Here is a 14,577-nt window from a genome sequence, read left to right on the forward strand (position 1 = left end):
CTAAAGGGAAATTTTGCACTCCTACCACTGAATTTCAACAGGCTCCGGGGCTTTGCCAGCCTTGGTGACATCCTCACGGCTCTCAGCAGCCCAAACCTCCCCCCATCCAAATGCTTCCTGGCACCATTTATCAGGAGCAACCACCATCTGCTAACTATTGAGATTTTAGGAAGTCGTGACTATTTTGGACATAGCAGTAGTGCAGAGGTGGGTTACACACCGTGGGGCTTTATGCACGAAAGCAAGGCTAAGCGTGGCTCCAGGAAGGAACTGTTCTTTCTTTCTGCACTGCAGCCACATTCAGGCTCTAAAACTTAAGTTAATAAAGGCCAATGTGATAAAGATATAAACTGGGTGAGGGAGCTTACAGAGGAACAGTTACATTTGGTATTTGTGCTCAATCGTTAACGCCCAGGGTTAACAAACACCAGAAATCTGACGGGAAAACTTATCCTGGCAGTGAGTGCTGAGTTTCAAAGAGGGAAAGGAAGAGCAAGGTGGGCAGCCACATGCCCCTTGGCTGGGAGGAGGGTCATCACAGAGCAGAGTTGCTGCAGGGGAAAGGGAAGGAGGAATAAAACAAAAACTCAAGCTGAGAGTCTGTGGACTGCAGGTGCCCAAGCAGGCAAACCCAGAATACAATTCTGCACAAGCATTTTGCTCTCAGACCTGAGTGGCAACTTAACTTTGGGCTGGCTCTTCCGTTCCAGCCAAGCATTCCCTGCAACCCAACTCCCAGTACTCCAGCCAAGGTTGAGACTTCTTGTTCCCCATCCCCAGGAGGAGCAGCAAGGCAGTCGCATTTGGCATTTTCCACACGAAGCCTGCAGCAGCCACACAGTACGCGCCAGATCTCCTGTAACCCAGCCCAGCAGCCTAACGTGAGGCCGCGTAGGCACTAACGAGTAGCAGCGTTTGCCTTAGTGTAGCAGACTGCTTGATGGAAAAGGTGGCCTCTTCCACCCCACCACCGCTGGCCGGCCTCCACTCAGCTTTACAAAGCAAAAATGACAATAAAGCCCAAAGCAGAACATAGAGCCTGCATGTGTTTCTCTTTTCAGCAAAGACGCCTGCATTCCAATATTCCCACCCCCAATTTAAGGGGTTGGGTGGTGCCTGCTCCAGGTAGCTGGGGAAGTGGCTGCCTCTCTTGAGAAGGGGAGGAGGAAAGAAGGCTGGGCCAGCCAGGAGGCTCAGCAGGAGTCGGGTGGTCCATTCCAGGACGCTAAAAGGGAAAGGTCCTGGGAACAAAGAACATTGGGAGTTCAGGCAGAAAAATGACTTTTTGACACACAGAGTGTGACCAACATATACAAAAAATCCAAAGGGAGTTCCCCCTAGCTGGCTTAGGACAATGTACACAGTATTCTCACACTGGGGGTGTCCAATCTAAGAAAAAACGTCACGTAAAAAACAGGTTATCACGAGCACAGTAGAAGAGGCAAAGGCCAAACGTGAGCTGAACTGGCCACGCATCCTAGCGGGTCTATCCTCTGTCTCCCTGCTCTCTCCCAGGTGAGAGGCGCAGCACAGCCCCTGCCTGCCCGCAGACATACCTTCCCCTCCGTGCATTACTCAAAGAGCATCTTTTCACTGTGCTTTTACAGAAGCAGATGTTCCAGGAACGAAGCGGCCGAATGCTCCAGGCTTTTTCTCCCCGGCAGAGCCCGAACAGCAGTCCTACACGAGGCCGTTCTCCATCCCGCTCTCCATCTCCACCCTGGGTTTTCAATAAAGCCTCCCCTCCCTCTTCTCCAAAAGCTGCCTCTGCCTCCCTCAGCAGCATGAGCGAGGGAGACGAGGATGAAAAGTAAAATATATATTTTTTTAACCATGAGACAGAAGAACAAGCTCTGAACTCAACTGCTGGATGGGGAGAAGCGTGAGGAACATCTCGGGTATCTCTGACAGCAGGGAACGTGCTCTGGGAGATGCTGAAAACGGACTGGAGCACAGCAAGGGAGATCTCAGGAAGAGCTTATCCCATCCCCACTCCCTCACGGTGCCTGGAGGCCCGGCCTGCAGTGCTTGCCAGACACAGTACCAGGGACCGACAGAAAAACATACACCTTTGTGCAAGTTCCTGCCCATGTCTCGCTGCTTACAGCTGCGGCCAGGCCAGGGCGGCGGGGAGCTCCGCACCGAGTGGGGCTGGCGGGACGAGCCCCGTTGGCTCCTGAGCCGGACCCGGCACACAGGCGCGCAACGGCTGTGGCCCGTGGACGGAGAAGATGCAGTTGTACTGGACCCTGCTAACCTTTGAGCTCTTCTGGCACGTGAAGAAATGGCATTGCTGCAGCAAATACATTCAGAAAAGGGAAACAGAATTTTACTTTTTTCTTTTTGAATGAAATCTGCCCCAGAGTCCAAACCATGCCAGTGAAATGGAGAGCTCTCAGCTGAGTTGGTGGAAATCCCTTAAATATATTCAAGCTATTGAATGCTGCTTGTTGACCAAGCCTCCGTACGGGGTGTATGTAAAGAGTCAGGCTGTATTTGCTTTATCAAATCGCTCCCCCATGTTCGTAGTGCCTGAACAGCTACCTGATAACTTCTGTTTTGCTCCCTGGCTTTACGCTTTGGAGGCAAGAAAGTAAATGAAAAGACAGCCCCAGCTGGCATGTGTTGTTGTAGGAAATAGATAGTTTGAAGATGTTGGTGATTTTTACTGGTGAAGTCTAAAACACACACGTGGGATCCCAAGGCCTTGGGACATGGCCTCCTAGGAAACCCTCCTGCTCCCTGCTACACATCACCAAACAACGAGCACAACAGTGCTGCTGTCCTCACATGCTACTTAGCCGGTTAAACAATTTCTCAAACTCTATAAGCGAGATGTATTCACAGACACCCTGCCCTCACAGGGGTCCTGAGGCCATTCCTCTACCCTAATGTGGAGAAAAAGTTGGAAAAACCAATGGAAATCTTTTAAACATGATTAGGCATGGGGATTTTCTTTTTCTGTCTGTGACACCCATACAGCCCCAAGCAGAACCACAGAAAGGGTAGCACGAGTGAAGCTTTCCCCTCCCCTCGATGCCCTAGCTGATGTCCTTCCAGCTTGGCAAAGCCAGACCTGCCTGACATCCAGCTCCACCATTCATTCCCACAGCTGGCACCTGGGGAGGTGGCTGCAGACTCACAGGATTTCTGGGCGTGGGGGACCCCCAGCCCCTAAGGCTGCCCTGCCCCACAGCTCAGAAAGCCGCAGGAAATGCCCAGCCCACACCACCGTGGTCGGGCTGCAAAGCAACGGTGCCATTTTGCTCCTGGGCTCGCTCTCCAGCCCAGCGCCTGCTGCGGGACCAGGCCAGCGAGGTGAAGGGAGCTGCCGACTGCCTGTCCCACCAGCAGCCTGTGGGCACAGACCCCGGGCAGCCTGGGCAGGGGGTCGCACCAGCAGAATCGCTGCCGTGCCACTGCTGCCTGGAGTTTCAAACCCGTCAGGACACGCAGGCTGCTGCGGGCAGCACCAGTCAGCGCTTTGCTGGTTCCCTGCACAGGCAGCACAGGAAACGCTGGGAGAGGGCGAGCTCTGAGCGGCTCTTGGGAAAGAACAAGATGCCTGAGTGCCCGAGCACATGCAGCAGTACCTGCTGGCAGAAGTCCCCCCAGGCTACCGTCCTTACCTCAGTGAGTGACCTAGCAGGTCCTAGAACTCCTTTCACTCCTTCCCTTCCAGACACTTTTCCAGGCAGGTAAATTACAGACCCTTTTACCAGGCACCAAATCAGCCCCACGCTCTGTTCATTCCCTACAGCTTTCATCCATTCCCCACTATGGGGTAACCAATTTTCCTTTGGGAACACTTTGCCAGACGCTTCTCGGACTACCACAAGACTGAGTACGTAATGTCTCGTGGCTTACTTTGTCCTCTGGAGTTGAAGCTAGTTCCTTCTTCACAGAGCTGCAAAAAGAGATGAGCAGGGAGTAGGGTGAAAGTGCAAAGGGAGAGCCACAGCTAGTTCAGCTGCCACCAGCTGTGCGCCCGATGGGACGATGCAATTAAGACCTTTCTCAGCCTTAGGCAACCTGTTACTGTAATTTCATACTTGGGATGCACTTGTTAGTTTTTCTGATCCTTTGCAAGTCTTAAGTCTTCCCATCACAAACCGATCCTCCACCACGGGAACCGTCTGCTCTCTATTGGTGCTGTTTATATGATGAGCCATGTCCAAATGCAATGGAGGTGGGCAGGTTTTTGTTCTTTGCTTTTACCATTTGGTTTTTTTGTTTTAATGTCATAGCACTTACTGTTCAGCAGCCCTTGTTCAGTGGTTTGAGTGGAAGACAGCACCACGACTTGTAAATAGGAACTGGAGAAAAACTCACCAGTGACCTCTTCTTAACAGAAGCTGTTTCTCAGAGTCACAGGTGGCTACCCAGTGACAAAGCCATATACTGTACCAGACGTCCGTTCTCATTTAGGATATCAATAAGCTGAAGCCTTTGCCCTGCTGGTACAGACACCAATATCCGTGTGCTGTTCTCCAGCAAACCAGAACCTCATTGTCTCTGGACACGTGGAGGGCAATTTTGCACTTCTGAGTCATGGTTGGGTTTTATTTTTCATGAGTGTTGCTTTAATTCAGTCCTATTTATCAGCCAAGCTCCACATGAAAAATAAACAGTGTACAACAGATACTGCTGCCTCTCAGTTTCATTTTATAGCACCTTTGGACACATAAACACAACCCCCAGCGTAAGCCCCACTGATAGCACAGCGCTTCTTATCCCCATCCTTTGTACCCTGGGGCTTTATGCCCCCACAAATGCCACTACAGCAGTTTTACCAACCTGCCCAAAATCCTGCTTCTTGAGTTACTTCTGCTGCTCTCTGCTCACATGGGATCACCTCTCTCCTTGCCTTCACCCACATTTTTCTAGCTCCAGGGTGAAGGTGGAGAAACACTGCATCAGCTGGCAAGGCCCAGCTTTAGACACCAGCAAGTTTGAGACCTCCCTTACCCTCTGCCCCTGTGCAGTGGAATGGGGAGCCACTATTTTAGTTCTTACTTTTAAGTGGAAGAAAGAGGCAGTGCTTTTGCAACCATCCTGGTTCTGCTCCTGAAAACCATCCCCAGCAGAGGCAGATGCTCTCGTGTGTGCCAAGATGGTGTGTGCAGCTCTGCCAGATTTATGCAAAACTGCAGCAGCGAACATCAGCCACAGGGACAAATCCTGACACTGGCCTCTGGACTTGACTCTTCCTTCAGCTAAGTCAGTCTGATGCCTCAGTGCTCCTGCTTCGCTCTTTCACTTGTTATCCTTTCTGTAAGAAAGAAGCACTGCAGCAGCTGTAGGGAAGACTGATTATTTATTGAACTGTCCTGCCTCAGGCAGGGAGAAGGTGAACCAGCAGACAGGGACTTAGGGCTTCCCAGATAAGATATTTTTAATTACGGAATAAGCAAGCTTCAAAGTCATTCAGCATGGCAGAGAAACTATTTAAAGGCACAGGGTCCACACCAAAATGCTCCCTGGTAATACAAGCTTTATTACTTAAGATGGAATTGGGGCTGTTTTGAGCCGTGTCTTGCATCACTTGGGAGATACACAAGACCTCCTCAGATGCTCCCAGGAGCAGGAGTCAGCCCGGCTGCAGCCCCACTTCTCTTCCTCTCTGAGCTGCCTCCACAGCTCTCTGGAGAGGGACCACGTCTGACTGACGCCTGCCCCCAATCTCGCTGCCTTTCAGATGCCAGTTCTGCACGCACACACCCCCACACTGCTGACAGCGCTCCAGGAAGGGACGACAGGGACCCCTGTTCACACGGGCCTGATCTAAACCCAGGGACAACATCAGCCACCACCGAGTCGGCCCTCCCAGACAAGGTGACACAAAGCAGGAGCTGCAGCACCCTGCGGTAGCTTCTTCCTCTACTGCAGGCAAACACTGCGTTAGGCAGGTTTGGAACAAACTTTAAATCCAGTAAGTGTGAACTGCAAAGTGTTTTCAATTTTGTAACTGGCATTTCGCTGCACTATAGAAACCCTGAAAACACTAGCAAAGAACACGAAGGGAGGTGGCTGGAAAGGCCCCACTGTCAATTCATATGAGCTCATACGAAACAGGTAGGGGAATGTTTGAAATGTGACTGAAGAAGCAGAGATGATTTTCTGCAGTACAAGGCAGAGCTCTTGTGCCAGCACTCTGAAACATCTACAGTATTTCCTTAGTTTTAAAGTCTTCCATCGTTTAGGCATGAAATATAACATTGTGTAACTCACAGGGATGATTTAATTCAAAAGGCTCAAGAAAGGTAAAGCCAACATTTAAAAAACCCATCATTTTATGTGTATATTAAAAATTATTTCAAATACTGTAGGGACATAATTCTCAAGAGAAAGAAAATACTTAGAATAGCACAAATCAGTACTGACAGCTGGAAGCTGGACAAAGTTAATGGAAAACAGGCATTTCAAATGAAGCTACAGAAAAACTGCAGAGGAATCCTGGCTTCCTAAGGGGCCCGGCTCAGAGGCAGGACCATTTATCAAGGATACGGCTATAATAAACCCCCAGCATTGCCCATTCTGCTCTCTCCTGAATGCTGCTTTCCCTTCTGCGCCTGTAAGTCATCCCTCTGGAAAGCACGCTGTTCACTTCCAGTTGCTCTCCCCCGAAAAGGCAGCGGTGAGTTTGGCCTGGAGGCAGGACAGGCTTCACACCTTGCTCAACTCATGGCTACAGGCACACACTGCAAGTGTAACTACCAGTTGACTGTCAAACAGCTGGAGTCCAACATCACTGGTAGATCCTTTACCTCCTTCCCCACTCCAAAGCCATCACTAAACAAGGTGAAGCTGCTTAAACTCCCCTTGGAACATGATGTTGGGGCTTTGCTTCCTCAACTGCAATCCTTGCTCTTCTGCTCCAAAGTCTCAGGAGAATGACTTCAGCCAACAGAGGCCGTCTGGTGGGTCCCCAGGACCGCGCCCCCGTGAGCACACGCCATGTTCAGCCCAGCCTGAGGTCAGAGGAGATTGTTTGGGTGCAGGGCAAACCCCCTTGGGAACAAGAAGGTCCCCTTAATCAACATCAGGCCTATCAACTCGGGTCAACAGAAAGGAAGGGTTTAACACTACATCAAATTTGCTTGTAAAAAAAAAAAGGGTAATAATAAACCTTCATGGGAAAAAGAGTCCCATATGATAGTACATAATTAAGTAGCAATTTCACTTGAGTCTGGTGCAGAAAACAGCTGATCTCCTCCTAAAAAGAGCTGAAAATGGACCAGAAAGTGGACCTAGGGCTTTGCCTCTTGCGTGGAGACCCTTTCAGGCAGCAGGCTATCTTAAGAACTCCTCTTCTGATCTTATTTTGAAGTGAGATTTTTTCCTCTCAAAATATAAGGCGTGTTCCCCAAGTACACACACACAGATATTTTCTGCCCTTCTCTTTCAGAAGGGAAGGCCCTTTCCTGGTGCGTGCAAGGAAAGGCAGCATTAGCATTTCTAATCCAAATAGGAATCAGGGCCATTGCCTTACAGCTCCACTTGAGGGAGAAGAGACAGACGCAGAAAGAAATAAAAATAGCTCAAAGCCTTTGGAAATGCATCTTTGCTGTGCTAATCGGGGAACATGGGGCCAAGACTCCAGAAACAACTGCAGCTCTTCCTATGACAAGTCACTCCGCTGGACCCCCAGCTGCACGCAGCAGGCTCCCATGTTAAAGCCAGCTCCTCAAATAAGAGGTTTGCATTCCCCTGCCCCAGCAGTTATTCATGGTCTGTTTATGGCCAGGCCAATACCTTTCTTCAGCTCAGTTCTTTCACACTTGCTATCTCCATTCCTTTTCAGATATTCTCTCCCACAGCCTTTCACACCAACACAAGAGCCCACTCCATATACCGGAGTGTGGCAAAATATAATCTGAAGACAAACGGACAAAACAAATTTAAGGAGGAAATTATGCCTTTGAAAGTATGACCTCCTTTAATCCTTCTTAAAAGGCAGCTTCGCCTTATGAAAAGACAACTGTCTCCTAAAAGGATTAAAAGGTTACAGGGCTTGATCCCAAATTTCTCTGGTAATACTTCATGGTCTGTGCTATACAGGAAATACTCTACAGACTCTGTGGAGTCATCAGGATTTTGACTACTTATATTTTCCTCTCATCGTTTTGGTAGCTCAGCTTTTCATTTACATTTAGGTTTTGGATAAAAGTCTCATCTCCATAGGCAGGGGAGATCGCTTTTGCTGCCCAGTAAACTGTGTTAAACAATCACAGCACAGCAGCAAATACCTGGGAGAGCCCAGACACACATCTGAGAGGGGGACACCCCAAACCACTACCCTGCCCGATTCTCTGCCATTGACTGTGACTTCAACAAGTACATGTGTCCTGGTTTCAGCTGGGATAGAGTTAATTTTCTTCCCAGTAGCTGGTACAGTGCTGTGTTTTGGATTCAGTGTGAGAATAATGCTGATAAGGCACCAACGTTTTAGTTAGGCTAAGTGCTACTTAGCAACAAGTCAAGGATTTTTCAGCTTCCCATGCTCTGCCAGCGAGCAGGTGTACAAGGAACTGGGAGGGAGCGTGGCCAGGACAGCAGGTCAGAACTAGCCAAAGGGATATTCCATACCGTAGGACATCATGCTCGGTATATAAATGGGGGGAGTTGGCTGGGGGGTGGATCACTGCTCAGGTATCAGTCAGCAGGTGGTAAGCAACTGAACTGTGGATCACTTGTCTTTTCTTGGGTTTTATTTATCTCCTTGTTATATTCCTTTTCATTACAGTTATAATATTTTATTATTAGTGACCGTATTTTCTATTTTACTTTAGATTTATATTTTTGTTATTAAACTGGTCTTCTCAACCCCTGCATTTTACTTTTTTTTCCAATTCCCCTCCCCATCCCACCAGGAGGGGGGAGGTGTGAGCAAGCAGCTGCATGGTGCTCAGCTGCCAGCTGGGGTTAAACCACAACACAGGAGAGAAGCAGGATTCCCCTTTTTAAAGCCGTGTGAAATTCCCTGATCAATAGAGGATGCACTCACTGGTGCACGTGCATGTCAAGTCTCACGTGTATTTCAAATTCTAGAAGCAGCTTGCTTACGATAAACTCTGCCCTCTTCAGCACGCTGTGGTATTTTTAACCTTATTCTATCATTCTCTAATCATATTCCCCTAGAAACAAATCCTGGTTTTCTGTAAAATAAAAGTAACTGTGAACCACAAAGCCATCATCCACTTAGGAAAAGTAGGTGAATTACAGCCTGCTCTTTACAAGGGACTAGCTCTGAATACCAGCAGGGTTGTGTTATTTTAATGTACTAGATGCCATACTAGTCTCTAGCTTTTTTCATTTCAAAACTAATGCATAAAACAGTAGGAACCCAGTTACTTTGCTACTTGGCCATACTGAAGATATTTTGCATCATCAGTTTAAAAATTAACTAGTTTCACTTTTAACAGTGCCCTGAGCTTGCACTGCCACAATACATGATTAAAAGCCGAATGTCGAAACAAAATATGAAGCTATACCCCAGAAAAAATTCCTTTTTTTTTTTCTTTGGTTATCCAAAAGATCTTTCCCAAATGCGTGCATTTATTCCAGGAAAGAACACAGACATTTTGAATATTCATATTGTCCACATGCAAATAGAAAACTGCATAAGGCGTATCTCCTGTATAAGAACTAACAAGAGTCCCCCCAAATAACTAGTGTCCAACTAAATGTTAATCCAATAGTGTAGTAAATCTTGGGTGGTTTATTTTTTTTCTTTCCCCTTCAAGATCACCTTTTCTTCAAACCACCCCACAGCACATGTATCATAGACACACAGAGAACACTGAGAACCATCAGAAAACACCAGCAAGCTCACAGTCTGTATCTTTTAAAAAGATGCAAGAAAAAAAATAATGCCATGAAATCAAGCACCTCTATTCTGACACCTTTTGACTTCCAGTTTCTGGCAGTTCAAGTCAATTTGTCATTAAGAACATAAACTACACAGAAGCTAATTAAAATGCAGTAAACCATTATGCAGAGTGGTGGTACTACCACGCCATCCGCAGAACTGACTTCACCCATTAACTGAATGAAATTATATCTACAGGGAAGTGCCCAGGATTATCTTTTTGCATGTTTTACCCAACTATTCAAATGTTTTCGAGAAACAAAACGTTAGAGATTAATGATATATTTGAGCACTGACAGTTGTGTATCAAGCACCTTGATGAAATACTTTCATATGCCATTAAAAAAAATCTAGACACTTCAGTTCTCTTGCTGTAAAACATGACGTTTAGCAAGCCAGCATTCTCCATTAAGTGCACAGAGTAGCAGCAAGACAAGATGTATTTAGATATACCATAACAAAGCATAACTCCAACCTCTTCATCCATCACAACCAGCTACTTGCAAAATATTTCACAAAGCTGGTAAATTTGTACATTATAACATAAAGAACCAGGCCATTTTACTTAGTGCATAACGTAGCGGGCAGTTTTCAAGCCTACTGCATCGTACTGACACCCGTTCACTGAAACGGACACCCATATCTGAAAATAAAGAAGGAAAGAATATTGTTTCCCTAGTGGTAAAACTTAACTTTTAGTCCACCAACATCCAGAGACATAGAAACTACCACACAGCCACGACTCACATGCACACACAACACCCCAGGTTCCTTTACCTGAATGCAAATCTAAGGGGCTAATCGGCCCCAAGGATTATATCAAGTATTCTCATACCTATGAAGAGACTTGTTAACATAAGAATAAAGAGCAAAGTGAAACAGGCAAGGGAGGTGCTCACAGAAAGCGAAGGGGAAGCCATGCCCACCACCGACCACCTCAAGTCTGCTAGGAGGGCTCCTACATTTTAATAACTGACATCTCACAACAGTGCAAGCGGGCATCAGTTCCCATAACCACAAGAAAGTTTTAATGAAGCTGTCCTTTGGAAGCTTTCTAATACCAAAACTCAGTCAACATGTGACCTTGAAACCTGGCAGGACTGAAGTCTTCTTCTGAAAAAAGTCTTTTAAATCAGCATATTTACAGGCACCTGCTCATTTATTAATTTCAAGAAAAGAACCCACAGTGCAGATCAAGAAGGAAAATCATCTTAAAACTGCCAAACCATGTCTCCTAGTTGCACAGTAGTAGAAGCAAAGCAACATGCCTGTTGCCTTGGACTAGGAGACACAGAGGAGGATAGTCTGGGCCAAAGACAAAAAATTATCCAAGTCACTAGGTAGAGAAGGGTTTTCAGATTGCTGTAACAAGTTTTCTGAATGGCTGATGCTCTTAGACAAAATACAGCAGGCATTAGTTACTACACTCAATTTTCTTCTTGCTACTAGAGATGGTACAAAAGCTTAAAGTAAAAACAGCCTCTGAGTTAGATGATGAATATAAACTCATCTGACAAAAAAATGTTTACTTTTTCCTATTAAGCCTGCCTGATGTTTTGTATGCCAGATTTCATTTAAAAAAACCTGTCTACTGCAAGACTTCTCTTGCCATTCAAATTAACAAATTTAAGTACTGGATGAGTCTACAAGTCTAAAAAAGGCATGAATCGTATGATGAGAAACTGATTGCCTATTACAAATAGTTCTCCCACATAAGCCCATGTCCTAGAGCCATAAATCTTCATTATACTACTGCTGCTGCAACTAGTTGCTTCATATTCTACAGACAGCTACTGACAGATTTTGCAATTTTGAGCTACTTAACCACTCAGCTCCAGTGAATATCCTAACCATGGCAAATGGTAAACAGCAAGAAAGTACAACACAGATTTCTTCTCATCTGAAGTTTTAAAATAAACTCATCTGAAAGAAAATGATCTCAGTTCTAGCAAAAATCTGACCATCTGGAGCCTCATTTATTACTTAATAAGAAAGTTAATGAGTCAAGCAGACTGGGTCTCCAGGCATTTTCCTGCTCTGGAATTGCTTGGTAAGAAACTTTTTTTTTCATTTTCTTGAATAAGTTATGAACGCATATAAAACTTTATGAAAAGCTGAAAAAATTTCAAGGTAGAAAATAACACCCCAAGGCTTCTAACAGATATTTCAGGTGTCAAGAATAATCCAAGAAACTTTAGCTTTAGGGAGATTTTTATAGCAGAAAAAACACAAACCCAAAAGGTGCTCACAGGCTCTAAGAAAACAATGTGTGGTGACAAACCACACTGACGTACCCAAAACAATCAGATACTGGAGTTTCAGAATTCCCCAGTAACTCACTTTTGGTCCTAAACCACTGTAGGAGCTTCTGCTGCTTCCATGTCAGGAAATCAAGAACCCCAAGCAGCAAGGATGAATTGGAGGCGATCCTTAATAATATTGAACATTAAAGGAAATATCACACTCCACAGAACTATTAGGAGGTGTTAAAACTGTAGGCTTCATCTCTGTTCAATTCAAAGGAAGCATCAGCACTGCCAAGATAGGTAGTTCAATCCCTACCTTCAGCGTCTCACTGAATTTGGTCCCTCTAAATCCTGTACATCTGCAAACCAGCAGCCTGAAGTGCTGGGAAGCTGTGCTGCTGCTACCACAGTAACAGTGGTCATTCAAGGGGTTAAACACTCCTTCTGTTACTTGCATTGATATATTAAACCAATGAATTATTAAATCAATAAATTAAGTCTTGATCAACAGTAAGGGCTATAAAACCAAACGCAAAACCCCCATACACTTCTATAACAAAATGGTTCACAAAACCACAATAGTCTAGCTGAATTTTAGTGAAGTTTGAAACATACATAGCATATGGATGGCACCAAAACTGTAATTCAGCTCAATGTTTTGCCAATGCTAACACCTTTTCTGCTTGTAAACCTGTGTGTTCCCTCAAAACCAAGAATTTGGAGAACATGAAACAAAGCTCATTTTTTAAAAATATTACTTCATATTTTCAAATGGCCAAGTTCCCAGTCACCAAATAAGTTTAATTTATAATTGTTTCAACTTAATGCTCTTAAACTGTCACTGTTTCTGGATTCCCCTATGAAAGTGAGAAAAGGAAAATTTTGGGTTCTTGCCAGTGATTTTCTATTTTAGGCAGTTATTCAGAAACAGCAGTTTCTAGACCATAGAATCATAGAACAGTTTGGGTTGGAAGAATCCTAGAATGGTTTGGGTTGGAAGGGACCTTAAAGATCATCTAGTTCCAGGCCCCCTGCCATGGACAGGGACACCTTCCACTAGACCAGGTTGCTCACAGCCCCGTCCAACCGGTCCTAAGAGGCCCAAACTTTTCTTACCTCAGTGTTCTGCGAAAGGAGCAGTGAATACTAGTTAAAGCAAAAGTCACTAGGTTAACCCAATTCTCTTAGACTACAAAAGAAAAAATTAAGTTTTATCCCAAAATACTACAGGTACACATTCCCACCTGCACTCCCTCACTTCCTCACTCCTGCCTCAAGCTACAAACCTACAGAAACCAGGGAGCTTATCTGTGTAGAGGAAGGAATAACGTAGAAAAATATTTGCAGAAGTGATGGACGTAGAGTAATTTCTGTAGTGATTAGTTTTTCAAGAAGCCAGACTCCCACAAATGCTTTTGCAGTGCCATTATTTTGTAGGAAGAGACATCTTCAGATCTGCAATCAACAAAAAAATTCTTATGTTTCAATTTTTCTGCTCAAATCAAGTACAATTTTGTTTTCCATACAACTGTCTTGGTAAATATTTTGGTATCAGATCCTTGGCATAACAGCAAAATCAAGAATTGTGAGGTTCAGCTATGTTAGGATGTAATTTTATCTTTTTAAAAACAAATCAGGTCTTTTGCCACAAGAATCACTGAAAGGTAACTTCAGAATGAAAAGTAGAGTTTCTTCTGAAAATAAGCATTTCACAGAGAATCACATCTGACAGGAATAAAACATATTTATGAAAGACATTAAAAGTTTTAAAGTCTTAATCTACCTGGAAATCTGATACAAACTGGATCAGATTAAATGTACCTGAAAAGTCAGAGTAATACAATACAGAAGCAATTGCATTTATATATAGTTCTAGAACCAACTTAACAAAAAATAAATTATGCATGAGATTTTAATAATAAATCTCAGGGAGGTGAAGGGAGATGGACATGGAAATGCTCAAATGTATGTTTCCACAGAAGATTTCAAATGGCTTTGTGACAAAACAGGCAAAGAAAAATACTTCTATCTAAAATTATTCTGAGCTCCCAACTGCAGCTCTCTGAGGGTGTCCCTCTGTCGACATGTGTGAAGTTGACCTTGGGCTGCTTCACAAACTAAGCTCCAAGTCTGTGAAACCAAACCAGTCCCTTAATGTCATCGTGTAGTTTTTACATATTATTCTTAGCAAAGGAAAGAAAAAAGGAAAGTAGAGTATACACAAGTTATAAACACTGGTATTGGACTAGAATCAATTCCAACACAAGTTACAGAAGACTCAAATTTAAAACATCACCAAGTAATCTCATGAAAAATTAGCTTCGCTCTCCTCCACTATAGGTTCAGTTGATTCAAATGATGCCACCTCAGGGGAAAGGCAACACGAGACCTCTTTCCCTCTTGGATGCCAGCTGCAACACAGGCTAGCTCACCAGTAAGAGTTCTGCCCCACAACCAATG

General features: G+C 44.9%; 1 protein-coding gene across 2 annotated transcripts in view; it reads left to right on the plus strand.

Moving 5' to 3' along the window:
• PCYT1B (phosphate cytidylyltransferase 1B, choline) overlaps positions 1-4,642 on the plus strand; it is a 47,668-nt gene extending 43,026 nt beyond the window's left edge. For both annotated transcript variants that reach the window (XM_074858592.1, XM_074858593.1), the window contains one exon: positions 1,608-4,642. In XM_074858592.1, the coding sequence (XP_074714693.1) occupies positions 1,608-1,814 (207 nt within the window). In that variant the 3' untranslated portion in view covers positions 1,815-4,642. The remainder of the gene's footprint in view (positions 1-1,607) is intronic.
• The last annotated feature ends 9,935 nt before the right edge of the window (positions 4,643-14,577 follow it).

The sequence above is a fragment of the Strix uralensis genome, chromosome 2 (assembly GCF_047716275.1).
Source record: "Strix uralensis isolate ZFMK-TIS-50842 chromosome 2, bStrUra1, whole genome shotgun sequence".
Lineage (NCBI taxonomy): Eukaryota > Metazoa > Chordata > Aves > Strigiformes > Strigidae > Strix > Strix uralensis.